This window comes from Acinonyx jubatus, chromosome C2 (assembly GCF_027475565.1).
Source record: "Acinonyx jubatus isolate Ajub_Pintada_27869175 chromosome C2, VMU_Ajub_asm_v1.0, whole genome shotgun sequence".
NCBI classification, from domain to species: domain Eukaryota; kingdom Metazoa; phylum Chordata; class Mammalia; order Carnivora; family Felidae; genus Acinonyx; species Acinonyx jubatus.
This window is the reverse complement of record NC_069384.1, coordinates 106,997,095-107,022,571: the sequence shown is the minus strand read 5'-3', so window position 1 is coordinate 107,022,571 and position 25,477 is coordinate 106,997,095. Positions and strand designations below refer to the sequence as shown.

The window sequence follows — 25,477 nt, the reverse complement described above, 5'->3', positions numbered from 1 at the left end:
ATGTCTGTGACACAGTTTGATTTATTTTTTTGTATAAATATGAAGTTGAAGTCAGGGCTCATTTGTTTTTGTTTGTTTTTGCTTATGGGTGTCCAACTGCTCCAGTACCATTTGTTGAAAAGCTTATCCTTTTTCTATTGAATCGCTCTTACATCTCTGTCAAAAATCACTGGGTCCTATTTGTGTAGGCCTTTTGCTTTTTACAACCATCCTATTGATATTTCCTATCACTTGATAGCAACATCTTAAAAAGAAAAAGACTGATGGACCTTCTACCCAAATGAATCATGTCTCTAGTATAATAAATTATTTGATTATGAAGTACTTAGAAAGGTCTCATTACACACTCATGAATCATCCCCAAGGCCTTATGATCCTTATGAGAACAGAACATTTGGCCTATATCCCACCCAAATATTTCCTTTTACCTAAATAGAAAGACATGGGAAAGAGTGCCCGTATTTTTTCCCCAGGGGCCAATACATAGCTGCTGAAGCTTGACTTTGGGAACTTAACGGGGACAAGAAAAGGGATTGGACTTTGTCAGGGTTTTGTTTTGTTTTGTTTTGTTTTGTTTTCTAAGGTTTCAACAGAGACATGTATCTAGGAGCTCTGTCGGGGACTCCAGAGTCTGCTCACATACAAAAAATAGTAAGGGGCAGCTAAGGAAAACGAGCTGATCCCTTTTAGGGACACACCAAAGCCAGATAACCCAAGTAATCATAGCAAGATACAGCCAGTCTCAGAGCTAAGTACTGTGAAATTAGCTTTGCGTTCTTGGGTTTTGGAAACATGCATCTGTATAAACCTGCCTGTGCAGACATCCCCAGCCCCAAGCTGGGTCTTCCCAAATCCAGTGAATCGGCTCTGAAATGTAGACGGCACATAGCAGTGACCAAGCCTCCACCTCAGGCAGCCTGCTGGCCGGTGAGGCCTAGTGGAGCAGCGGAACGGAAATATTTGGAGAAGTTTTTACGTGTCCATGGAATTTCATTGCAGGAAACCACCAGAGCAGAGACGGGCATGGCTTACAGGTACTGGCCGGTTGCAATGTTATTCAACCAGGGCACTGCACGGAAGTCAAGGGTTCTTGTTGTTAAAGAAATAAGGACTGAAATAACAAAGCAAACACTGTGTGGAAAAAGGAAAAGAAAAATGAATGCAGGGAGCCCTCTTCTTGGTCTGCCTTAGTTTCTTGCGCTCTATATTGTCTACTTTCTCTTTGCTTAAAGGGTTACATAGAGGATAGTCAGGCTCTCTGTGGAGGATCCTAACCGTGTGTTGCCTGTAGAAATAATATCTTTGGCTTTGAGGAGGTAGGTGACGTAGCAGGTCTTAATGAAGAATGGGGGCTCTATTCTTCTTAAGGGAATTTATAAATTAAGAGTAGGATTTTTTTAATATGCTGCCTGGATGTTAAGGCCGTTATTTTCTTCTAAGTCTGAATCATGTGGTCTGTGCTAATGGTTAATAAAGTAGCTCACGAACAAGTTCTTCTTGAAACGACGGCACTTTTTATCATTGCAGCCTGAGATAAATTACTGGCTGTTCTCTAAACTTCCAACACCATCATTTATTCTGTGAAAGATTAACAAAAGGGAGAAGTTTTCCCCTGGTGTGGGGTTGGGTGTGTGATCTTCATAAATTGTTCTGAGATGGGAAGTATCATTCTTTGTCAGAGCAATTATTGTCCAAACCTCGCTAAGACATGCCTGTGCTTAGCTGAATCACCCAGGGGCACCGGCACTAATGCTTGCCTGACAAATGCCTAGAGTTTTAAATATCCAAGAAACTGAGCAAAAGCCATTCAGAAGGACAAGGGTGTTGAAAACGGAAAAAAGAATTTAACACTCGTGAAGAACGGCTGTCCTAGCTCAAGTCAAAGCTTTTCCTTCTCCAGAGCAAGATTGTTTTTGCATGGATATGATGTCTCCAATGATTTCACTTTTCCATAATCTAAAGGTCTATTTTAGGGTAGTAGATACTGCCCTAGTTTTATCATCTAATTTGGCTAATAAAGCAATTTGCAACGAAATGACTTCTTTCTGTGGAGAGCAATGTGTTTCACACAGACTCTTTATGCAATAAAGGGCTCATGCAGAAGAGGAACTCTTCTAGGTTTACGGAGATTATAAACATACCACAGCCCACCCCAACATGCTTTGGAAATGGAGCCTATGAAGAATCTATCCACCTTTCCAAGAGAACTCATGGCTCCATACACCGGGATGGAGGAGATGCTGATGTTCCTCAATCCCCTTTCCCGAATCTGGCTTCCACAAGAAGGAGCTGTCTTCTCTCTCCATCTCCTCCCATTCTCTTCTCTACGCTTTCCTTGACCCTCAGTGGTGGCAGGATGGTGATGTCTGAATGTAGATCAGTTGAGGATGAACTGTTTCATTAAAAAAAAATCTCTCTCTGCATCTCTGTCACAGGATGGGTGGTTTTACCACGAACTCTTGAATTTTTTTTTTGTTAATGTTTATTTTTGAGAGAGAGAGAGAGCGAGCAGGGGAGAAAAAGAAAGAGAGGGAGACACAGAATCTGAAGCAGGCTCCAGGCTCTGAGCTGTCAGCACAGAGCCCTACGCGGGGCTTGAACTCATGAGCTGTGAGATCATGACCTGAGCTGAAGTCAGCCACCAAACTTACTGAGCCACCCAGGCGTCCCAGCCATGAACTCTTTATAAAGCTTCAGAGGACATGCGTCTTTCTCTCAGGAGTCCTGGTTTGAATGTCAGTTAGACCTCTTGTGATGTGTGCCAATGTTCAGACGAAGATAGGTTCTGAATATGTTTTCAAATGGTTCTGTAGCAGAGGAATGATCCCTCCTCAAATAGGTAAAAGCAAGGGTGTCCTTGTTGAAGCTGGGGGCCTGGAGCCCACCTGCTTGAGGGGAGCAGCCATCCCCCAGTCTGGCCCTGGAGACCCCCCCTGTCAATCCCATACTCCCATGATTTGAGAATATGGTTCCAAGGTGACTCTTCATAAGGCTTGGGGAACAAGGCTCTGTGACCTTGAGGGTGCTTGGTCCTGTCACAGAGATGGGCTCTTGGGCAAGGTTCTGTGTCACTCGGCAACACTAGTAACAAGTGGGACCTAGAAGAGTGCAGCTCTGGGATCAGAATTTGAGGAGTCACAAGTTCAGTTAAATGGATACATGGCCCCAGGGAAGAGCCAAAGCTCTGTATTATGATGGGTTGCTGGGCTTTACCACCCCTTCCTCCATTTATTCCTCCCGTCCCCCTCCCTCCAACCTGAAGCACGTCTCCTTTCTCTAGATTCCCATAGTAATTTGTCTATTCTTTCAAGACCCTTATTAATCACCCTTATTTAAAACATCCTCCTCTGAACATTAGGGAGGGATTTTTAGGGAAGAGAACCCAGCTTCTCTCTGTTCTAACACCAACTTGGCTTTTGGCCGTGACTTCTTTTTTGCTTTTTAAGTGTTTTACTTTAATTCCAGTATAGTTGACACACAATGAATGTTATATTAGTTTCAGGTGTACAATATAGTGATTCAGCAGTTCTGTACATGACTCAGTGCTCATCATGATATGTGTACTCTCAATCCCCTTCACCTATCTCACCCACCCCACCCACCTTCCCCGATAACCATCAGTTTGTTCTCTACAGTTGAGTCTGTTTCTTGGTTTTTTCCCCCTTTGTTCATTTGTTTTGTTTCTTAAATCCTATATATGAGTGAAATCATATTGGCTGTGACTTCTCATAAACCTAGTATTAAGTGAGAAGGTGAATTTCACATTCTTATTTCCCTATCCTAATTTCCAACTGCCCTCCAACCATGGCTTTGTCAAACAAAATACCTTGTTTCATCTTGCCTTTTCTATTTTTTTCTTTCTGAAGGATATTATTCCATGTGTACTGGAAAGAGAATGGGCTTTAGAGTTAACCAGAAGAGAGTTCAAATCCTAGCTCTTCTGCTTTACAAACTGTGTGACATTAATCTGGCTGTGACATGTAAGTGCCTGACACACAGCAGGTGCTCATTGATAGAAGTTCCTCTCCTGCTTATTTTGTAGACTCTGTCATTCATTCTAGGGGACGGAATGAAAACCCCTATGGCTGAAATGTACACAGGGGTAAGACAGAATACTTTATAAGAATATAAGAATATCACATGATAAGAAAGAACATCTCTCAGAAAGAAAAGAAGGAATAAAAAGAAATCTGCAGTAATTCACAATCTGTGTAGGTTTTCATGCTGAGCTTTAGAATTCTGAGAGGTCTGAAGGAGCCGGTGAGCTGTTTTCTCTTCCTAATTTGGTCAGATGCCACTGCAGCCTTCAGCCCAATACCAGCTGCTTGGGTCCCTCGATCATCTGTGAGAGAGCATTCTGTTGTGTTTCCATGGAGACTTGTTTTATTTCTAACTGAGGGTGACCAGGAGAGGAAAAAAATCAGTAAATATGCAAACACATGTATCAACTGAAAAGAAACTGGAGGGAATTGTTTGAACGTGGTGTAAAAAGTGCCAAGTTGCTGTGTAGATCCTTCTGTTGGCTTAGAATTTTCTGCAAAAATAGAAGGTTTTTGTGGATTCATTTTATTAGTGTCTATAAAATAGTTACCCAAGAGAGTCCTTTAGTCATTTCTAAGAGGCGCAAAGTCAATTGTCTCTATTACACAGCATTGAAATCTGAGCCAGATAATAAACCTGAGCTTAGGTCGAGGTTAAAGTACACTGAGAGATAGTTTTATGGACAAAACACGAAAAATATCTAGACTAAGGATGCAGCAAACACCGAGCTTTGAAGCAATTTTATAATTAGCCGGGAGGAACTTACACAGATGTAAAATGAAAGTCTAATTCAGGGATCAGCAATTTTTTTTTTCTGTAAAAGTCCAGGTAGTAAATATTTTAGGCCAGGGGCCACATCCACCTTTGTCATAGCTACTGAACTCTGCTGTGGGAGGGTGAAACCAATCATTGACAGTAAGTGAACGAGTGGGTGTGGCTGTGTTCCAATAAAACTTTATGGGCACTGAATTATGACACTGAGTTTTACATAATTTCTGCACATCATAAACCATCTTCCTTTTTTCTCCCAAACGATGAAAAAATGTACAGGTCAATCTTAACTTGAGGACCATACAAAAACAACTGGATTTGGCCAATAGGCCACAGTTTGCTGGCCTCTGGTCTAGAAAACAAAGCTTTCAGTTGCATGAAGTTATTTATTTATCTATCTATCTATCTATCTATCTATTTATTTATTTGTATTTATTTTTAAACTTCTTTGTTTCCAGAGGTATTTAAGGTACACCCAAATGCATATAATTCAGAAAGATAAAAATAACAAAGAGGAAGAAATGAGTTCAAGAAAGATTAAGAGCAGCCAGGGAAGACATGTTGCCTGGGGTGAGTTGAGCAAGCCATGTGCTTGGACCAGATTTCGCTCTGTGCTTCCCAGCAGCACCAAATTGTAGATAGTGAAATGGAGCTCTTTACAACAGTCATGGAGTCCTTGAGGTAGGTATGGATAGGCCACTTGAGCAGTGTTGGCACATCTTTTTTTTAATCTGGATACCGGAGCAAAATTTCTCTCATGGTTCTTCTTTATGTAATTAGTAACATCCTCAAAAATATCCTTACAGTAAACACAGCAGTGAGGTTCCTAGGGTTCTTTACTGTGGATCCCCTAACATTAACAGTGGCATTGCCACAAAAAATAATTCAGCGAAAGCAAGCAGGTGGCTAGGGAAGAAATGACATTGGCTTAATAGAACATCAGTTTGAGATTATTTACACTTTAAAAATTCCCTATTAATGATGATGCAGCTTTCACTATTCTTTTACAGTAACAGGGCTTGTCCAGATTCATGCAATGAACTAATTGTTTCTCAAATTAAAAAAAAAAGTTATGCTATTTGCAAACCAAAGAGAAACACTTCTCATATTCTGGAGCTGATGGTGAAGAAGGAGCAGAAGAAAAGGAGAGGCAGGGGGATGTCTTAAAATTACTGACAGATCTTGGAGATGATCTCCAATTTCTGGTCTTACAGCTGAAGAGAAGCAAGGCTGCAATGTTGGGTGACTAGCCTGAGGTTGCATTTGCAGCCAGCAGCAAAGCTGGGATGAGAACCCCTGTACCTCGGGACCCAGTCCAGTGCTTTCTCTACACTCTCCATATTTACTCCCAGCCCCCTAGTTCCCATCCCAGCCCATGCCCATCCATGCACGCATGTGTGCACACACCCGTGTGCCCACACTGCTTCCTGGGCATGCTGCAGTCCCGGTCACATTCACCATCCTGCTCTGGTCTACTTTTCTGGTCACCTGTCTTTTTTGCTCTGCTCTGCAACCTGCTTAGGTCCTATTGTTCTGCACACGGATCCTCCACCCCTGCCCTGGACCACTGGATCTCCACTCATCATAACTTGCTGCAACTAGAATATTCTTATACATCCTCCTTGCCTAGGCAAATCCAACTCAGTCTTCTCTCTTACAGAATGACCTGTCTTTGCTCCACATAGATTTGGATTGTTAGTTATTTGTGTGTGTGTGTGTGTGTGTGTGTGTGTGTGCACGTGTGTATCTGTGTGTGTGTCTTATTCTCAAAATTATGTTGCTGTTACCTTGAGGACCAAGAACCAGAGCTTATAATATTTTGCAATCCTCCCTTTGACAGTGCTCAGTACATGTGTATTGCTTGACTGGGGTGCATCTATTTAGAAGTTGGGGAGCAGAAAGAAAGACATTAAAGAGCAAGAAGTAGGGACTTCTCCTTCCCCCACTAATAGTGCTCTAACTTCATATTTGCTCCTGTGTCTTAGACGCAATATGTTACCTAACCTTGCTGATCCTCAGTTTCCTCATCTGTAAAATGGACCCAGTTGAAGTTACCTTACAACACTGTTGTAAGACTATAATGAAGTCACACATGGCTTAGGTCACCCCCTGCCGGATTGGGAGACTGAGCTCTCTTGCTCCAACCTCCTTCTCAGCCAATCTTGGGAACCCAGGATGTAGTCAGTTTCCAGAGGGTTGAAAGGAAATGTGTGTAACAATGTATCTAACAAAGAGAGGGGGGGAAAAATAACACCTACAAATTGAGTTTTGCAAAACACTGGGCATACCACCCTCCTTTCCTCACTTGCTTTTATAATTTCTTCTTCTATTGGAAGCTGTCCTTAGGATCTATTGAGAAAATGTGGGGTTTTTTCCTTTCACCTCACGCATAGCCCAAAACAGCTTCATGAAGCATTATAATAAATTACTCTCCAAATGGTGTATATGAAGATAAAGATAATCTTTTATCAATCTGTGTATTTCCAGTGCCTAGCATTGTGGCCAGAACAGAAATATTTGAAACGGAATATAATTAAAAGCCCAAAACTGACACCAGCTCACAATACCTCTCCCATCAGCTTGCCACAGTATCTGAGATGTTCTCCAACTAGAGGCATCAGTGCTGTTAAAATAGAAGTATTAATCCAAGCTAAGAGGCAGCTGACCGAGGCAAAGACAAGATATTGGCCAGACCTGACCTGAAAACAGAGAAGGCAGAAAGAAAGTTTCTAGACCAGATCAAGAGGAAAGCTTGTGTGTCAGGGCACAGGTACAGAGCTACAAGTTGACGTACGGGGACATAGGAGGGAAGGAACTGAGGAAGAGGATAGGAAAGCTAGAGAGAAACCTTACTCACTCGACTGCTTTCTCAAAGAGGTGGGGCAAAGTGACTAAGAGCATTTGTTAACTGATAGTTTTCACTGGTCTCTCAATGGAGATTCTAAGGACAAGTAGAATTATTTTCACTCTGAAAACCTTTTCCTGGGTTCTGTCCTAGTGATAAGATGATGTCCCAGCTTCGGGATTTGAAGTCCACCTTCCTTCTTCCCTCTTTCTCTGATCGCTGGCTTCCTTACCCATAAAATGAAAACAAACCCTCCTTCACGGGATAATAATATTCATGCAAAGGCACAAATAGTGGGCACTCAGGAAAGACTGTCCCCATCTTGCTCTTCCTCCTTTTCATCATTTCCATAGTACAGCATAGAAACTGAAAATTATTTCTATTCCCAAATTGAACTCACTGTCTTCTTTCCAGCCCCCCGCTTCTAACCCCCAAACAAAATCCCTTTGCAATGCATTCCCGTGACCCACTTTTTTCACAAAATGCTTGGCGCACTCAGACCTACTTGAAAAGGAGCTATGGCCATGACCGTGAAAATTAAAAGGCTGAAAAATAAATAAATAAATAAATAAATAAATAAATAAATAAAAACTAATAAATGCTCCCTGTGCAGGGGGTTATATTTTCTACATTAAAAAAAAGCTTACATGGTTTATTTTAGACTGGCCTAATTTTGGTCAGTCGCGAGGCCTGTGCTAATTTGCTCTGAGCCCTCTGTGGCTCTCCTGGCCTCAACATTTCTGGAGGAACTTCAGTGACAGGGAGATGGTTCAGACCCAGAACGTGTGTGATGACCTGAAATCTGAATAGGCTGCTGGTGAAGGGGCTCGAAGGCTTAGTGAAAGGGGCCTATTCAGAATGGAGCAGAATGTTTATTTCCTTTTGAATGTAACACAAGTTCTAAAATAAGTAGGTTTTAAAAGTGTCAGTTTAGATAGAAAATGCTTTAAAAATTAAGCAAAAGTGAGAGATGCGTGCCACTTGGAGTTGAAATATTATTTCTGTTCTGTTTTGAAATTTCCACTTGTGTTTTTCCAAGGGAAAAGTTGCTTTGTTTATGTAACTGAATAAAAACATTTGAAATTCACGGCTCCAGAACAAAGAGTGGGTTATATGAACCCACGTTTTCTCATATAGAAATTCTTGATGGCGGTTTAAAAAAAAAAAAAAGAAATAGCACTGAGACCTGGTTTTTCTGACCAAGGAGCTACTGTAGGTCCAATATGTACTCACTCAAGGTGGGGGGAGGGGACGGGGGGGGGGGGGGAAGACTTCTGAATTTCCCTGCAGTTTCTGAGAATGCCACTAGGATGCGCTATTTCATAAAGAAAATTAAGCCCCCGGGTTCCTTAACCCACAGCTCGCAGAAATCTTTACACTTTCCCCAGATAATCCTAGACCAGAATTTAAATTCTAATCTGTATATTTTCCTTGATTTTGGAAATTAAGAAGTATCTTTTTTGGTACCACGTGGCAAATGTCCTATAGCGAGAAAAAATAAATTATGGCCAGCATATTCTCAGGATTCTGAGAAGCCCTGGTCCATAGCAAGCCTATGTTATTATAACCTATATAAGTTAGATATTTGATAGAGCAAATTTCTGTGTCTGAGAGTTTCCAACACGGGGGATTCTGAAGCCCACCACAAACCTCTGGGGCATGGCTGGTGGAGAAAAGAAAGGCATACACCTCACCTCCTTGGCCTTGCTTTAGAGAATGTTCTATTGATGTCTTTTGCCCCATCTTGGTTGCAGGCACCTTGTTGCACAGTTGAGATGGAGCAGGTGTAGGGAATCTGGAAGGAGAGTGTCATCAGCGTTGTCAGAGAGGAGGCTAGCTTAGAATCCACGGTAGTTCGTAGAACATTACCCCTCAGGTCTGGCTCAGCACTAAATTAAGAGGTGGAGGAATAATGGTGCCCTTCCTCCTCTGTATTCATGGTTCATTTTCATTTATATGGGACACCTCTCCACACCTATTGCTTTAGCTTCTTTTCTAGTGATTCCTCTGCCTGTCCCTAGCTAATTATGAACTGATACTCCCTAAGATTTCAGTTATATATCTTGTGATGTATGCCAATGTTCAGATGAAGATATGTTCTAAGTCTTTGTGTTTCAAATAATTATGAAGCAAAAGGACATTTTGTTTTCAAAAGGAGAAAACAAAGCGGACCCAGTTGATGTGGAGAAATTGGGGTGGTCTGCAAATATGTCACATCCAAAGAAATGAACCTCTAATCATGACAGTCCAGGTAGTAGCGGAGCTATTTTTAGACAACCTACCTAGTTCTTAAAACCAGATTATAAAAAAAAATTATTTTGAAAATAATTTCAGTCTCACAGGAACTTATAAGAAGAATACAAAGAATTTTTAGGCACTTGATTTTTTAACATATTGTGAAGATTTTGCCCCAATTGCGTTAACCTTTGCACATTGTCTTACGTGCTTGCTCCCTGCACCCCTCCCCCCAACCTCCCAATTTGTTTTTCCAAGAGAGTAAGTTTGAGAGTAAATTACGTATGTTATGGCCCTTTAACCCTTACATACACCCCTACACGATTTCCAACTTCAGTTACATTTCCATGGTATGCTACTTTTATATGATGTATACCATCTGTATTCCAATTTCGTCAGCTGACACAATAATGCCCTTTCAAGCAATTTTTTTCTTCTCCACTAGTACTAGATCCGGTTTAGGATCACAGTTTAGTTGTCATGTCTTTTTAGTTTCCGTCAATCTGGAGCAGTTCAGGCTGGAATTAAATTTAGCTCAGGGAGGAGGTCAGTGGGAAAAGGGCCGTGACTCTTTGCAATTTCTGCTTGGGGTTGGGAGGTGGTGCTGTCGTGCCGCCTAATTGCTGTGCTTGTCCTACAGTCTGCTGGTTACTGCTCCCAGTTCCGCGTCCAAGCCTATGTCTTCTGCAGCTACCCAACAAGGGCCACAATGTTTTCATCTTGGACTTTAGGTCCAAGGCTGAGGCGGATTTCAAAGACGTACGGACCTAATTGACCCACATAAATTCAGTCATCTGTGTTCTTCTGCTCAACATATCCGCTGAGGGGAGTGTGCTGGCGGTGGGGCTGTTGAGTTACCAGGAACTGGAGTCAGGCCCTCTGAGCACAGACATGCAGAGCGAAGAGGGCTGGGAGGGTCAAGCAGGTGCTCTCCAGCTCCAAAGGCAAGTACCAAGGAAACGGGCCCAGAGACACCTCCAAAAGGCTGGAGCAGCAGCAAAGGGAGGGGCCTGGCACAAACAGTCTCCAGAGGGATGGCGTGGATTCTGGCCCAAGGTCCCAGTGAGCCCGCTGTGGGAGAGGAGGAGGTAGTGTGCTGCCCAGCAGCCAGGGAAACTCAGGTGCCCAGTGGGGTATATGGACTATCTTTAGACAAGGAGTTTCTGACCCAGTTGTCTTTAGTCTATTTTTTCCCTCATGATAATCCTTTTAATTTGTAAAGGCAGAATGTTTCAGAGGCTCTGACAATTGAAGAGTGTGAGTGTAGAATGTGTAGCTCATTAGGTATCTAAGCTCTGCTTTAGCATTGAAAGGGTTTGTAACAGGTCACTGCTTTTGTAATTTTGCAGCACTCTATAATTCAGCACACAATGACAACAGATACACTTGGAAGGTGGTTAAGGCTTTAAAAAGGAGCTGTCATTGCTCCTGAGATGACCATTGTGCATGACTGGCACCTCCATGCATAATTTCCCGAGAGCTGAATCCTCACTGTAACTTCTTTCTAAGATTCATCAAATTAGTACCTCCTTCCTTTCTGCCTGTTTTTTTCTCTTAACACTCTGATTTGTTTATTTCTGCAATGTCTGTCTCTCCCACTAGCGTGTGAGCCCCAGGAAGACAGGGATCTTATCTGTATGGCTAATTGCTTCATCCCTAGAATCTAGTCTCTAGTGTAGAACTCAGTACTAACATTTGCTGAGTAAATTAATTATTAGGCAGGAGTATAACAAATAAGCCTTCATTCTTCGCTGACAATCAGCTGGATTATCCGATACAAGGAATTGCTCCGCCAGACTCTCCACCCATAGTCTCCTGCCATTTACTTCCTACCTTTCTCTTTTTACTAAAAGCCTCCCAATGTCCTCCTTGATAGTGGTACTTGGGGACAACATTGTTGTCATAGGAAATAGGTTGCATTTTAAGACCCTTGAAGTTGCCTTTCATACCTATCATAATGTCATAAGCCCACTTTATTTTTGTTTCTCCTCAAACATTCATCTTGTTTCACTTTTCGTTCATTTATTTACCTCACTGCATTCATGAAGGCGTCACTGTACTTTCCTCCAGAAAGTTCTCTGTGATGTCACTGTGCAGCCCTATCCACAAGGGGGTCCTGAGTTACAGAGACCAGACAAGATACTCATGGTCTTCCCTCTGGGCATATTCCTCATTTCTCCTAGATGTGGTTCTTATGTACCAATGTTACAGAGCCATGGGTCTCTTCTTTATCACCCCTTCCACCATGAATTCTTCCCCTTTCTACCCCTTGTCCATCAATCCCATCAGCTAGCCCTTTTTGGTTTACTCTTGTCCTGATCATTTTTGGTTTTTATCTCATTGCAAGAGGTTCATCATATCATTATAACATTTATATGTCATCTCCCAAAAGATGGGAGACAAATCTATAGGGTCAGCCATCCTGTTGGGATTCCTAGATGACCCACCATCCTAAATACACTAAAGGATTCTCTCTCTACGCAGTAATTATGGATGATTGTGAGTTCTGATTAGACCTCTTATTCTTGGTATAGATCAGACTTTCCCAGGAATAATCTGGGCTGTAACTAAGAAACTCTTCAGCTGGAGATTAGCAGTTAGAGGATGCTACCTTGGTGGTATCATTAGGTCATTGAGTCATTGTGGGGTTTCTCGCTTTATTCTGGCCACGCTTTACATCCTGAGAAACACCCAGACCTATTCTACTCAGTGTTGGTGGGACTGGGCAATAGCGACAGTAGGGTCACACTTTTCCATTCAAGGGGTTTCATTGCCTGAGGGAACCTGAGTGGGCCTCAGTGACAATGAACAGGCCCTCAAAACCACTTCTTCTCCAAGGACCTACCATTTTTTTACTCCGTTTTCACCAGTTCTTGGTTTCTGGATGTCCTATGTGGGTAAATATTACCCTCTTATGTCTCATGACCCGTTTAGAATGTTGGGTGATCCAAAACACAGTTTCTTAGAAGATAGAAAATCAGGCTCATGTAGCCAAATCTACTAATCCTTATTTTATAATTCATCAGTGGCACTCTTTATGAAGTTCTTTTCTAGGGCCACTAATCAGTCCTTGCTGTTTTGGGTGTTGTGTCAATTTTTGGTTGAACTATTTACCTTACTTCCTCCCCAGTATACACAGATTCATTCTTTCATTCAAGAGCTATTACCAAGTTCTCACTTGTGTTATACACTATTCTAGGAGACACAGCAATGAACAAAACAGAGAGAAGCAGTAAGTTCCCTGTTTTCTTGAAGATTTCATTCTAGTCAGGATGAGGTAGACAGTGAGCTAACTAAATAAAGTATGTAACATTTCAGAAAAGATAAGACCTCTGCAGAAACACAAACCATGGAGGAAGGGAGAGTGTATGTGTTAGTGGACAGTTACAATTTTAAACAGTTTAGTCAGGGAAGGCCTCACTGAGAAGACAGTATTTGAATAAATATCTGAAGGAGGTGAAAAGGACAATCACCTGGGTTTCTTGGGGGAAGAATACTCCAGACAGAGGGCACAGTATGTGTAAAGGCCTAGAATGAGAGTATATATATGCTTCACTAGAAGGACTCACGGAATTCAGCAAAGCGTTATATTTACAGTTATAGTTTATTGCAGCAAAAAGATACAGATTAAAATCACCATTGAGAAAAGGGGCCCAGGATGGAGTCCAGGAGAACCAGTTAGAGCTTCTAGTTGTCTTGTCCCCATGGAATTATGTGGAAAGCACATTTCCCCCTGAAACAGTGTGCGACAATAGGGACAGAGTATTGTCAGCCAGGGTAACTTACCCAAGACCTGGTCTCCAGACTTTTTGCTGGAGATGGGCCCTATAGACACACTAACCACCTACATGGGTGACCTTGGCGCTCAGTCCATGTGAAGAATGAGCAGATTCCCAGTGGCCCAAGGCCTCACTATAAACCATACATTTAGTATACACCATTCAGCAGGGTCCAAAGCGTCCAGGCAAACAAAGATACTCTTGTTGGGTAGAACATTCCAAGGGCTTAGAGGTTACCTCCCAGGAGCTGGGGGGCAAAGGGCCAATGCTTTCTTTGATCAAGCTTAATACTTCCCTGCACAGAAGCCAAGTCATGCTGGTCTTTGTAGGTCATTTAAAAGATGTGGGCTTCTAAAACTGGTATAGGAGATTCCTCAAAACGTCAAAAATAGAACTACCCTGCAATCCAGTAATTTCACTATTGGATATTCACCCCCAAAATACAAAAACACTAATTGAAAGCAATACATGCACATCTATATGTATAGTGGCATTTTTTACAATAGCCAAGTTATGGAACAGCCCAAGTGTCCATCGATAGATGAATGGCTAAAGAAGTGGAAGTGGTGTATGTATATAATAGAATATTATTCAGCTGTAAAAAGCTGTAAAAGGAATGAAATCTTTCCATTTGCAATGACATAGATGGAGCTAGAAAGTATAATGCCAAGTGAAATAAATCAGTCCGAGAAAGACAAACACCATATGATTTTACTCATATGTGGAATTTAAGAAACAAATGAGCCAAGAATAAAAAAGAGAGAGAGAGAGATGTAAACCAAGAAACAGACCCTTAATTATACAGAACAAACCGATGGTTATCAGAGGGGAGGGTGGTATGGGCATGGGTGAAATAGGCGATGGGGATTATGGAGGGCACTTGTGATGAGCGCCAGGTGGTGCATGGAATTGTCGAATCACTATTTTGTACACCTGAAACTAACATAACACTGTATGTTAGCTATATTGGAATTGAAATTTAAAAAAAAGATGTTGGCGTCTAGTCCTAGGAGAGAGAAGATTTTGCAAAGTACTGAGCAGGAGAGCTACATGATTTATTTTTTACCAAGATCATCATGGAATGAACAACGGGATCACTCTGACAGCTAAGTTGGAAAATAGACTAAACATTAGAAGAAGGGTTATTGATTAGGAAGTTACTATAATGATCCAGACAAGAGGTAACAATAGCTTGGACCAGGGTAGAAAGGGATCAATTTTAAGAGTAGACTTAAGAGCACTACAAACTGGATGTAATGTGTGATAAAAGGAATAACCCAAAGATGACTTTAAGTTTCTTGGCCTAGGAAATTGAGACAGTTGAGTTGCCCTTAAATGAGATGAGTAAGATTGCAAGGGAGCAGATCTCATGGGAAGAAGAGTAGGAGTTCGGTTTGTGGACGTGAGACTTCAAAATGCCTGTTAGACAACAAAGGGAAGGAAGATGTCAAGTAAACAAGAGTCTGGAGTTTATGAGAGAGGTCTGGTCTGGAGAATTATATTCAGGATATAAAGATATAAGTCTTGGAGTCATCCATCTAGCATGCAAGTATAAAGCCTTGAGACCAGCACACCAGCCTGTCTAATGCTAGGAGGTGAGGGAGATGAGGAGGAACAGCAAAGAAGCCTGAGGGTGAACACTCCGAGAGGCAGGGGAACCATGGGGGAATGTGGTGTCAGGAGCTAAATGAAGAGGCAGGGGATCAGCTATGTTAAATACTGCTGATGTGTCAAGCAGGATGTGGACGAAGAGTAGACCTTGAATTTAGGAACATGGAAGTCACTGTTAGCAAGAACAGAGAGATACAGATTTCACTTTATACATAGAGATCTACTTGATCGAAGAAAGCAAAGGCCCATGTACATATGTAGGAAAAATTTTAAAGTTAATTCTGAACTCCTAGTTAACAGAACTCTGACAGCCATCCACTGAGCAGCTTCTCTGGATTTCCTCCTACTAGGAACATAGAGAAAAATATAAAAAAAAAACATATTTGAAAACTTAAATTAGCCCAACTTGTGACCAGAATACAGAAAGATTTTCTGATGGTATTTATAAAGCTAGATTATTCAAAATGATGCTCATAGAGCTGTCCATGTTTGCCTCGTGAAACAGAGCTTCTCTGCCCCCAGAGGGAGGGTAGGAAGACACTATGTCCTTACCCTACTGTTTCTGACTTTGGTGTTCCCTTTGTTTTCACATCTGGGGATTTCCCTTTCTAGGTTTTAAACCTGCATATATATTTACTTTGTAATATTTTCTTCAGCAATTCTACTTGCTTAGATTGTGTCTGTGCATGTAGAATGTTCCACATCATTTAAATATGTTCATATTGACCTGAAGTTCACTTTTTTTAGACTTTTAAAAATAATTTTATTTATTTATTTATTTATTTATTTATTTATTTATTTATATAACTTGTTTTATTTTTATTTTTTAAATTTACATCCAAATTAGTTAGCTTATAGTGAAACAATGATTTCAGGAGTAGGTTCCTTAATGCCCCTTAATACCTTAATTCCTTAATTCCTTAATACCCATTTAGCCCATCCCCCCCCCACACCCCCTCCAGTAACCCTCAGTTTGTTCTCCATATTTATGAGTCTCTTCTGTTTTGTCCCCCTCCCTGTTTTTATATTATTTCTGTTTCCCTTCCCTTAGGTTCATCTGCTTTGTCTCTTCAAGTCCTCATATGAGTGAAGTCATATGATTTTTGTCTTTCTCTAACTAATTTCACTTAGCATAATACCCTCCAGTTCTATCCACGTAGTTGCAAATGGCAAGATTTCATTCTTTTTGATTGCCGAGTACTACTCCATTGTATATGTATATACCACATCTTCTTTATCCGTTCATCCATCGAGGGACATTTGGGCTCTTTCCATACTTTGGCTATTGTGGATAGTGCTGCTACAAACATGGGGGTGCATGTGTCCCTCTGAAACAGCACACCTGTATCCCGTGGATAAATGCCTAGTAGTGCAATTGCTGGGTTGTAGGGTAGTTCTATTTTTAGTTTTTTGAGGAAACTCCATACTGTTTTCCAGAGTGGCTGCACCAGCTTGCATTCCCACCAACAATGCAAAAGAGATCCTCTTTCCCCGCATCCTCGCCAACATCTGTGGTTGCCTGAGTTGTTCATGTTAGCCATTCTGACAGGTGTGAGGTGGTATCTCATTGTGGTTTTGATTTGTATTTCCCTGATGATGAGATGTTGAGCATTTTTTCATGTGTCGGTTGGCCATCTGGATGTCTTCTTTGGAGAAGTGTTTATTCATGTCTTTTGCCCATATCTTCACTGGATTATTTTTGGTGGGGAGGGTGTTGAGTTTGATAAGTTCTTTATAGATTTTGGATACTAACCTTTTATCGATATGCCATTTGCAAATATCTTCTTCAATTCTGTCAGTTACCTTTTAGTTTTGCTGATTGCTTCCTTCACTGTGCAGAAGCTTTTTATTTTGATGAGGTTTCCAGTAGTTCATTTTTGCTTTTGTTTCCCTTGCCTCCAGAGGCGTGTTGAGTAAGAAGTTGCTGCAGCCTAGATCAAAGAGGTTTTTGCCTGCTTTCTCCTTGAGGATTTTGATGGCTTCCTCTGAAGTTCACTTTTTAAACCGAGAAAAATGGCTATACTAAAAATCATAATGGACCCAATTATATTTTTCTTTTATTTATTTTAAAAAATTATTTGTATTGATTTTATCTTAGAGAGAGAGAGAGCGTGCGTGCAAGTGGGGGAGGGACGGGGGGAGAGAGAGAGAGATAGAGAGAGAGAGAGAGAGAGAGAGAGAGAGAGAATCTCAAGCAGGCGCCATGCTCAGCATGGAGCCTTACATGGGGCTTGATCCCAAGACCCTATGATCATTACCTGAGCTGAAATTAAGAGTCAGATGTTCAACTGACTGAGCCACCCAGGCACCCTTCCAATTATATTTTTTAAAAGCATTGCACAAAGAATAGAAAAAACCAAACAAACAAAAAACAAAACACAACAACCAGATATCAGCAGTTGTTATTTTTAGGTGGTAGGAATGTGGACAGTTTTTTCCCCCTTCTTCTATTCCCGATTTCCAAATGTGTGTGTATATTACTCTTATAAAAGCATGGAAAATAGAAATTAAAACGAGATTTTAAGAATTTAAGATATGTGCTTTTGAAGTTCTTTTTTTGAGATACCTCAGATCTGAAACAAGTATTGGAATTCATCAGTCCAATTTGTAGTGAAGTTTATAGAAAAAGAATCTTGTTCAGAAGTTAACCTGAAGAAAAATTGGGGTCTTTATGTAGATAAAAAATTGAGGTGCATTCTGTCAAAATGCTTCTATTTTATAGATAACTTTGAATAGCATAGACCATCTCTACTGGATATATACGTGTGTGTGTGTATATATATATATATATATACATATATACATATGTATATATATATATGTATACATATATGTATGTGTGTATATGTGTGTGTGTATATATATATATATATATATATATATATATATATATATTCAAGCAACAGAAAAATAAACTGGCTTAAGTAATAAAGGAAACTGGCTGGTGCACTTAACTAAAAAGTCCAGAGGTAGGGAAAACTTCAGGAAAGGGCAGATTCAAGGTATAACCATTGTGGACAGGACCTGGTCTCTCCATCTGAATCTGTGACCCTTTTTGGCAACGACCCCACTGTCGGGTCCAGGTCTGAGGCAGCTTCAGCCCCTCCTCTCATCTTCAAGATGGCTGACAAATGTTCTCATTCACTTTTAGAAAGCAGAAAGAAAGAAGGAGATTTCTTCTCCTAGAATTTGCATCTTCTTATTGATTCCCTTGTTTTGATTGGCTGTCCCTTCCACTTCTGGACCACTGACCACCTCTTGGCAATGGATGATGCCGATTGACTTCTGTAGCATCATGTTCAACCCTTCCTAAACTACCTGGCTGAGAAGGAAGAGGCAGAATACTCTTGGTGTGAGAAGAGGGAAGTAGTTTATGGGAAGGCAACCTACATATGTTGACCACACTCTCTAATGATCACATCTGGAGGGGATGGACATATCATAAGGTAGCATGGCAATGAACTCATGGCAATAAGATTGCAGTTGGTCAGTCACCTGACAATTGGGAAAGAGGCTACTCCACTATTAACCAGTGATGCGCTGTCTCCATTCCTTGGGCTTTGGGCTTGATTCTTAATTCTCCTCTTGCTCTAAATCCTCTAACTTTTCATGTGTAGAGGATATTTTCCTCTATTAGTCTACATCCCTAGTAGCTTGAGCTACTTAATCACATGACTAAAATAAACAGAAATCTCATTTAACTAAAGGTATGAAAGGAAACATTGGCTTTAAATGCTACTTAATTTAGTATGGAAAGTAATGTATATTTAATAAGGCACACATTAAAAACTCATAAAGTGGTTTATTTATAAAGTGGTTAGCCTCCCCCTCCGTTGCCCCAATAAATATAGTTAAGTTCCATCAACTGTGCAGTAAGTGCAATTATACAAATGCCATGTTTCATTTTGTGTCTGATTATAGAAGTTCTCCTTCCATGCCCTCTCTGTATGCAAAGGGTAAGTGAATAGGATTTTGGAATCTGAAGAGATGTCAGAGACCATTTAATATCTCCCCCTTTCCCTCGAGTAATTTTGCAAATAAGTTTTCTGAGGCCTAGGAGGTTAAGCAATCTGCTAACAGTCACGCAGACGGTTTGCTAAGTTCTAGTTAAGAATTTAACCAAAGGTTTTGGATCTACCACTTTACTCTTTTCACCATAGAAGTTTCAAATAAAAAAAAGATTGACTAAACACCAGCTGTGCCCTGGGCAGTATGCCAATCACTAAGCCCACAACAGGAAAGATATGGTTCCTGACTTTAAGCAATTCCAAGAGCAGTTCATTAGGGGAAAGAACCATATCAACCAGATAATTAGAGTCTAGTATGATACATGCAATGTTGCTACTTAAGACATAGCCATAATGTAGTAGAGCAAGTGATGAATACTCTTTTGAGAGTCCGGAATGACTTTGAATAGTTGGAGATTCATGTGCAGGGTTTTGTAGGATGAATAAGAGTTTGACAGTCGGTCTAAGACTGGTAGAGCATTTGATCCAAAGGGAATAGTATATCTGAAGGTTTAGAGGTGATGGTTATAAAAGCAACTTTTGGAGACAGATATGAATCAAATGTTGGTTCTAAGGCTTACTAAATAGATCACTTACACAACTTATTTATGCCTTCTACACATTTACTTTTCATCAGTGAAAAGGAAATAATAATATCTATCCCACAGGATTATGAAGAGCATTAAATAATGTTACAGCTATAAAGCACCTAACATCGTGGAGTGGAACTTGGGAGCAGGTAGTCACTTGTCTCCATCTTCCTTCTCCTCTTTTTCTTTCTCCTTGCTCCCCCCAAACCTTCTTGGTGAGGAGAGCACTGGAGAGGAAGGAATGGAAGATCTTTGGAGGGGCTGGTCATGAAAACTGTTGAAGGATTCATAGGTAAGAAGTGATGAGATCCAATTTATATCCTAAGAAGATATTTTTGGACAAGCTGTGCATAGGAAGTTGCTAGAGAGCTAGTTTGTTAATGCAGGGAAGAGGGCTTGGGGACAGCTGCAAGGACAGTAGAACGGAAAGGAGAAGAAAGCATGGATCGAGTGATTTAGGCGAGTTCAATGAACAGAATGTATTCTGGTAGAGCTTTGCTGGCTGCATTCTGGTCTTCATTTCCACACGTACATCAGAGGTTGTGTAGAAGGGAAAATGCTCATTGATGTGGTGAGGCCCCAAGGTCTGGCACTCTGGCATCAGGAAGGAGGAAGAAGGGCACAACTCTGCAGCAGCTGCTGTGGCTTTTGGCTCTTGTGTCTCTGAAGTGCTTCCACACTTCACAATGGAATCACTTAAATCATCCACATTCTCATTCACATGAAAAGAAGCCTCAGAGAGAGCCACTGCACTCTCAAATCTTTTCTCTCTTTTCTGGCTTCAAAGCAGCTCCTTAAACTACTACATTCCTGAGGCAATTATCTCTTTGCTATAATTCGTTAACTCACACTAACCTCAAATGGATCACTTTTAAGCAGCTCAAGACTCTCCTCTAAGGCTGGCCCTTATCTCCTCTGCTACAGACATTGGAAGGCCCTGTGCATGCGGGGCGGGCCCCAGGGAGTGTTCACCAAATCCCTCACATCAGCTGTATTGCCTCCATCCCTTACCTTCTGTGCCCTTTTAAGAAGCCCCGTGACCTTTACTCTATGTTTGTCTTTCTTGTTTCACATTAGTTTTAATGGCCCTTTTACTGATGACCAAACTGAAAGATAGAGTAATTTGTTCACCCCCACTGCAATCCACCCCACCCCCACACCCCCAAGACTGATACCAAGAAAGAGAATGTTGTTATCTGACTTCCAGTGTCCTAATATGGATGTGCTAGGCTCTGGTCAGAGGAAGGTTCTCTCCCACCCCCTTAACGACATTTCATGTTGATTTTAGATCTAGCTACTATTGCAGTTTTGTTAATATTTTCTTTTTGAATATGAATAGCTCTCTACACACTGGAGAATGTTTAATTCTATCCACATATGGGTTTCTGCATAATCTGTGAAGGCTGGTCCTCATAAGCAAAGCATCAGTGCTTTACGCTTTTCATAAGACGATTGGTCTTTTACTTAAATATGAAATATCTATATATGTAAGTTCAGATGAAAATGAGTGACAGGTTATTGGTGAGGTATATGAACTTTTATCTGTTAAAAATACTGTGTGCATTACCTATATTTCAAAAAAAAAACTACTCACACAATTTTGTTAGATATGACATGGTTTTGAGGTTTTTTTTTTTTTAATTTACACATTGAAAGCATTCCAAGAATTCACAAAGCCTCAGAACAAACGTTTAGAACACCATGCTTGAGATACCTGATCTGCAGTGTTGGGTACATGAAAGAAGTCTTTGAAAAACTCACGTCTGAAGTACTTTCATCACATGAAATAATCAAGTGGGTCTCTAAACATTGCTTGAGGCCAAATTGAATAGATTGAGTATTTAGGACGTATTTATACTGGATGTTTTTAAGCAAGGAAGATATGCAAATAACCTAAACCTATTTATTTTTGTGCAATGGGTAAATTTACTATTTCTTCCAATTCCAGGCCTATCAATTATGCAAATGATCAGCTAATAATTCTGACCACCTGCTACCTGTAAAACATGCTAAATGCATGACCAACTAGCTCTGAAAACAAAACCTCCCATCAGCTGCCTTTAATCTCTTTCCTTCTGACTGTCTAGAGAGGACTGTTGTATTATTTTCATTGTATATTCACCTGAGTCTTCAGCACTTTAGAGTCAGGATGGAGAGAATTACAGATGCTATTACACTTGATCTTAGCCAAAAGGCCGAGAAGCCATGAGAATCACAGATGCTATTAAGACATGGAGTCTCTTACTTGGGACAGATAAGGTAGTTGCTAACATCCCTCATAGTCATACGGTATCTGTGAAGTTCCTTCAGATCATTCCTGCCGGTAGCTCCAAGTGAGGCCATTTGCCAGCCAGCACTATGACATCTTTAGTAACTCATACCCTTGGGTTACAAAAAAAAGGCCACCAAAGAGCTTGCCTTTGGAAGAGTCTGCCCACTCTGTTGGCTCCAAATGAATAAAAACAACTCTTAATCCCCTTCCTTTGATTAGCTGCTTGACTCTGAACCAGAGGAAGCTAAAATCTCCACTGACATTTATCTAAGATAGAAATAAGATGAGGAGAATAAGGAAAACCATTCTAGAAACTCAATGATGTAGTTCACAAAACTAAGGTGCTCTGAAGTTAACAACAAATTGCAGAAGAATCATACTTAGGTAGTTTAGAAAACCGCTTTTAAGACGTAGGTTTAGATGTGGTTTATTCAATGGTATTTGAACATAGGACTCATACTAGGGTATCCTATATGGCAGCCAACTAGTCACCTGTGGCTATTTAAGTTAAAGGTAATTAATATTAAATTAGAATTTCATTTCTCAGTAGCATTAACCGTATTTCAAGTGCTCAATATCCACAAGAGGCTAGTCGCTACTGTATTGTACAGTGAAGAAACAGACCATCTCCATTATCCCATAGAATAGCTCGGTATTGAAAGGTCAACTCAAGGCAAGAATCTTCACTTTTATGGATTCATTTACCTTGAATCAAGTCAAATAGTAGAGACTCTGGTCAACCACCATGTCAAGCTCATGGTGAAAGTGTAGGAATAATGATCATCAAGTATCAAATTACTACCCAGCAGTGGGGTTGATTTAATAACTTGTAAGTAAAACTCTGCTATGAAGGAGATGTCAGAATGTACCTCACCGAAGATCATTTTTACGCATGCTATTCTCCAATGTCCAGTTATTTTTCAAGTCAATGAGAAGCATTATTTGGTCCCGGTGATTAAATTACCACAATGAGCAGATTCCTGGCACCAGCTAAGCCCTATGATTAGGGAAAGAGAAATACGAGTTTTGTCTTTGTGTTGGTTCAGATCCAGCTATAACTTTTTGCTGGGTGTAGACATTTAAATGAAGAAGCACTTTTAATTCAACTTTATCTTATGATTTCATTACCTTTTGGCAGCAATGGCAAACTTCGTACAGAATTATAAATCAAGGCCAAATGTTGCACGGATGCCGTGGTACAAAGATTCATTTCATGTGCATACGAGCTTACGATCTACAAGGTGACTCATCACTTGTTACCGTGTCTTCCAGCTGAGGAGTTGGATGCAGATGCATACTAATGTACAAAAGTCAATGCTGGGCGTGGAGCCATTGCATATTATCCTTCTCGATCTGATTCTCTACCGTTGGCTTCAGGGAGGGCTGCCTTTCAAAATCAATTACCTAAATACAGTGAATTAATTAGGGAAAATGGTGAGGTATGAAGTATGCCTTGCCCTACCTCTCCTTTGGCTGTTGACAGTGTGCCCAACACTGCAGCTCAGATGTGACCGGATAAGAGGAATAGGAAACAAGATGAGTGCCCTGAAGAGAAGAGAGCATTGTGCTATTCAAAGTGCTTTCACATATTATACCCCATTTGATCCTCATATCGTTCTGTATCCAAGCTGGGAAGGTTTAAGTGTCACAAATGAGACAGCTCTCTTCAGAAGAATTGATCATTTTCCCACCTGTGCCCCATTAGCTCTGTTCCTCCCCATATGCCTCTGCTTGTAATTATTTGTATACATGATCATTTCTCTCATTAGACCTGAAGGTACCTGGAGGAGGAATTTAGTTGTTCTTAATTCATCTTGTTTCCCTGGCATCTAGCATGATGCCTGGTGTATGAGTTTGTTTGCCTGGGAGAAGAAAGGTGAATGGGACACAAAAACATCTGTAAAGGGGTTATGGGATTTTTTTTGAGGTTCAGAACATTTTGCTGTGTTTGTTGCTCAGGGTGTTTGCCCTATCCAGGTCCAAGAGGATGTTGATCTGGGTCATACAGTCCCCAGTGAGGGTGTTGGATCTCAGACTGGAGTCTCCTTTTGCAGTGTATTTTTCCCACTAAAGCTTTCTGTTGGTTTATACCACTGAATCTTTACGACATTCCATCTTTCTTTGTAGCTAGACCAGCAAAAGGGAAAATGAATTTTACCGGCATCCTGAATAGAAAGAGATTACACATGCTTACGTAAGAAGAATTGAAAAGCTACACCCCCGGTCCTGGGGATGATGTCTAAAATCCTTTTAATGTGAAAGGAGAGCCTAATGAGAGCTAATATGTGACCACAGCATTATATCATAAACTGGACTGTAAGCACAGGCTGGCCTGTGTTTGCTGGTCACCAACGGACACAGGCATGTGATATTGTGTGTGTGCAGGTCTTAGGCCTGCAGCAAAGGTCTCACTCTGTGCTCAGCCTAGAGATTCAAGAGAAGGGAGAGACAGAACTTCAATGAAGTTGAAGAGGTGGCCATCTCCAGAGTCAGCAGGACTTCGTGTTTGATGTATTGAGCCAACACTCCTTACCAACCAGAGGAGTGAAGTTTACTCTATTGACACACCTCCTGTCTCCTTTACAGATCTTTTGGGTTATAGGCACCTTTCCCCTTCTGAGCACATGATGTTTTGTTATATTTTATGTTTTTGTTTAGATTTATCTTTAACGTCACTCGTCTACTTGTGTTTAATTCCGTGTTGTACTTCTGAGCTCTCCTTGTTTTCGTTTTCACACGTGATTAGTTCTCACTTTTGGATACCATTTGGAATCTTGCTGAATCAGGGACTTGTTTACTGCACTCACACAGAGCCTCCCCTCTGGGTCGCGGAGTGGCTCCTGGAAGGTGTGTGAGGGGCTCTTAGGCTGTGCTCATGTGCAGAAGGAAGCCTGTTCTGATTCTGGGGACCGCAGTGTCGGAATCACCCCGCTTCTGGCTGGAGTTCACGTCCCTCATTTGTTCCCCCACATGCAGATGTTGCGTGAACATGCATATATTACAAGAGAAAGAGGGACATGTCCTCACCTGAAGTAGAGATAATATATCAACATAAACTGGAGAAGTAATGAGAAAAGGGTAACATTGCAAATAACATGCTGGTCTTTACTTTTAAGTATAGTATCCAAATAATTCTCAGTGTCACGGCATGGAACAAAGTGAAGATGAGGTGGCACGTATTTCCTGCCTTGAAGTCCTGCGGTCTCTGGAAGCCAGCATGCAGTTTCTAGTACATTCAAAGGTGCTGAAGGTCTTAGCGTTTGATAGGGGGGAGTCGTGAAGGAGAGCAAGGTGTAAGGAGGATACGAATAAAGGGTGCCTGGGTG

The 25,477-nt window shown here is 41.0% G+C and overlaps 1 protein-coding gene across 3 annotated transcripts in view; it reads left to right on the top strand.

Annotated features, from left to right (window-relative positions):
- Positions 1-467: 467 nt before the first annotated feature.
- Positions 468-25,477, top strand: part of KCNAB1 (potassium voltage-gated channel subfamily A regulatory beta subunit 1) — a 383,848-nt gene continuing 358,838 nt past the window's right edge. The window contains exon 1 of one of the 3 annotated variants that reach the window (XR_008297900.1): positions 468-1,034. Coding sequence is in view for 1 of the 3 variants with exons in the window: in XM_015066024.3 (XP_014921510.1) it covers positions 793-1,034 (242 nt within the window). In the remaining 2 variants the exon portion in view is untranslated. The remainder of the gene's footprint in view (positions 1,035-25,477) is intronic. The other 2 variants (XR_008297898.1, XM_015066024.3) reach the window with 2 other exon arrangements.